At 40.5% G+C, this 3325-nt stretch overlaps 1 protein-coding gene across 1 annotated transcript; it reads left to right on the top strand.

The window, feature by feature from the left end:
- On the top strand, nt 1–2795 carry rpl30 (ribosomal protein L30). The gene is made up of 5 exons (XM_061255159.1): nt 1–109; nt 222–270; nt 888–1033; nt 2040–2170; nt 2697–2795. The coding sequence occupies exons 2-5, from the start codon at nt 250–252 to the stop codon at nt 2747–2749; spliced, it is 351 nt and encodes a 116-aa protein (XP_061111143.1). The 5' UTR covers nt 1–109; nt 222–249; the 3' UTR covers nt 2750–2795.
- Nucleotides 2796–3325: the final 530 nt, after the last annotated feature.

Genomic DNA, 3325 nt, shown 5'->3' on the forward strand with positions numbered 1-3325 from the left:
GCTGGTTTGCAGACATTCCTCTCGCGATACTAAACTTCAGCTGTAGAATTCTGATGCACGCCGGGATATCCTTCCTTTCTCTCTGAGGCCATTTTTGAGTTGCTAGTCGGTGAGTGGGCTCTCCTTTTTTTAAGTAATAATGGCAGAACTTGTGACATTCGGGTCGCAAAGTCTACGTTGTATGACACATAAAATGCTCACTTGTGCAATTTTGTGTTCAGGTTGGCCAGAAGAGACTAAACCGCAACAATGGTGGCCGCAAAGAAAACGGTGAGCTCAACACTGAGTGAAGCGATGCATGTGGGGAACTTCACGTGTAGTGGGAATATGTTGGGCCTCATGCTCCATTCACCTATTTTTATTGCGAATTGAACGGCAATACGTATTACCGTTTTAGTACTGTGTGTGAATATATTACGATGCCAGTCCATACGAGTTTTTACGTTTGTTTAAAACATGTATTAACGTATTGCGTATGATTATCAATGACATGTAAGCAGCTAGCTAGCGTTAGGCTAAGTACGATGATGATGTCGGAGCCTGTTTACTAGTTTGCTCTGTGGAGGCCATTTGTAAGTTAGATACTTTGATGGCTTTGTTACATGGCTGCCAAGTTTTCCTAATTTAAATAACCATGTATAATTGTGTCACCGCCCACCTGCTGATTACTTTTGAAAGTTATTTTTTGTTGTGGGTAGCTAGCTAACGTTAGCTTACTGGCTAACAGTTCTGATTAAAGATGGTTACAATAATAGCTAGCTCTATTCTCCACTTTCCTAATCTTACGTTTGCAACAGTTAAAGCGAACTCTTGATGTAATATATAAAAAATGTCTTGTTGGACTCGGCTAGATTAGCTAATGAAATCATTTACATTTCCATTAACAGAAAAAGTCCTTGGAGTCAATCAACTCCCGACTCCAGCTGGTGATGAAGAGCGGTAAATACGTTCTGGGCTACAAACAGACACTGAAGATGATCCGTCAGGGCAAAGCCAAGCTGGTTATTCTGGCCAACAACTGCCCAGCCCTGAGGTATGCGGGACATGCTAGTTATAACAATTTGGTAATGTGCATGTTTTCATTATCATCAGGTCGGTCTCCATGAGCCAGGATTAAGCAGTCACTCTGGTCAGGCTCTGTGAAATGACACTTGCTAAGGGTTAGGCCACTTCAGTGGTAGTTGTGTATTCCTTGATCATACATGCGCAACTTGGGTTCTTTTTGCATCACGCCTAATTCAATTGACCACCTTTGCCAAATGTATGCATGTCACTTAAGATCTGGGCTAGTTAAGGACTTGGCACCTCATTTTACACATTCTAGTACAGCTGTCTCACACTAGTTAAGATTATCAAGACCAGAGAAAATGCGGTAAAGCTCAAATTGTAGAATTATCCTTATGTTCATGTCTTTTTGTTCTACTTGAACCACACATAAACATTGCTCCAATATCCTATTCCGTGTTTCATACAGTACTTTATCTGCTCATACAAGACATGCCTTCAGTCCTCTTGATTTTTTTTCATGGTCACTTGTTCTGTGCTGTTGATTGGTGCTTTCTTTTCTGTATAAAAATGAGAACGTAGGCTTTTCCATGCGACTCCTATTTTAAGAAGCACATTTTTTTGACTGAGCATATTAATGTAGGTCCTGGTTTATTAAGACCTTTACAAAAACCTTTTGACGCATGCAAAACTAATAACAATATTATTAGTTTTGCAAAACAATTGGTGCAAAACAAACCTCATGACCCATCATTTGTCATGTTATTGGTGTTGCTTGTGCTGAAAGTTTTTGCTAAAGGTCTTTGTAAATCAAGCCCTTAGTTTATCATAATTTTACACCTGGTTAAAGACATTAGTGACCTTTCACTGAGACGGGCAGTAGATCCAAGTGGGGAAAGCCAAATGTTAAGAATTACTGTGGTCATATGAGTCCCAAAAATGTTTCTATTGATTTTTAACCACCTTGTTGATTTTGAACCATCCTGTACGTTGCCTTTTTACACGTCTTCTGACCTAAGTGTATGCTTTTGCAGGAAATCTGAAATTGAGTATTACGCCATGTTGGCCAAGACCGGTGTCCATCACTACAGTGGAAACAACATTGAACTTGGCACAGCCTGTGGTAAATACTACAGGGTATGCACGTTGGCCATCATCGACCCTGGTAAGTGTCAGCGCAGTCCTGGGCTTCTCCTTGTACGTCTGACACTAGAAGTTTTAATTTCTGTTCTACAATGCCTCACCTTGTTCATGAAAAGCCTGTCAGTTATTGAATTCCAGGTCTTCAAATATGCCTAAGTACTGACTGCTCAACCAGCATGTTACCATTGGTCATATAAAACAATTATATATTGTCTCTACAGGGTATTTATGAATTTTTTGTAAAGATTTGAAACATTTGGTGAAGGGTTTGTCAGGAATATCCAGGTTTCTCGCCTTTATAACCTGAAATATTAGTCAGGTTGATGCGAATCATTCTCGCCTGTTGGGTCTACCTGTGATCTGAGCAGGGCTAGAAATTCGCTAGATAAACCCCAGCTCGAGAGCTAGCAGATTTGGCACCTTGTCTTTTCTGTTCTCACCCCTGCCTTGTTGGGTACAATTTCTTGTTTAAAACTGATATTTTTGTGGAATATGGTGTAATGTTGGGGATGGTTGCCGAGCTGACGTACTGTTTTCCTCATCCACAGGCGATTCAGACATCATCAGAAGCATGCCAGACCAGCAGCAGGGCGAGAAGTAGAAGTCCCCTTTTCCCCAGTTGTTATAAATAAAAATGCTCAAATGGTTCTGGTGCTGTTGATGTCATTTTGTATGCCACAATGCTTTGGCAGCTGATTGGCTAGGTGCTATCAGCGATGTGATGTGCTGTGCTCAGGCCACTGGTTTAGTTTCTGGGTAGCACTTGGGCATTGTACCATTGACCAGAGTTCTTTCCTTAGTTTCTCCTGTGGAAATGCAGCACTGGACATAAATGGGTTGCAGAGTAAAAACGAGGGGTCATTTTCCCTTTTGGCAATTTTTCTGAAGAAATTCAGCAGACCTTTTCTGATTTTGTCCAATGTGTAAAGTTCACTCATCGTGGTTGTGATTACATTTTTATTCGATTTACTGGCCCCAAATGTCAAGATGTAAATTGACAGGATGTACAAATGGGGAAAAAAAAAAAAACCTTGGACTGGTGTATATTCTGCATATGCTGCGTTTATTATAATCAGGATCTCGTATGTCTCATCTTACCTGGTAATTTCTACTCTCCATGGATATTTATGGTGTTCAGAGATTAAGAAAATGACATGTTGACATATCTGGGGAAAGA

Source organism: Conger conger, chromosome 9 (assembly GCF_963514075.1).
Source record: "Conger conger chromosome 9, fConCon1.1, whole genome shotgun sequence".
Classification (NCBI taxonomy): Eukaryota; Metazoa; Chordata; class Actinopteri; order Anguilliformes; family Congridae; genus Conger; species Conger conger.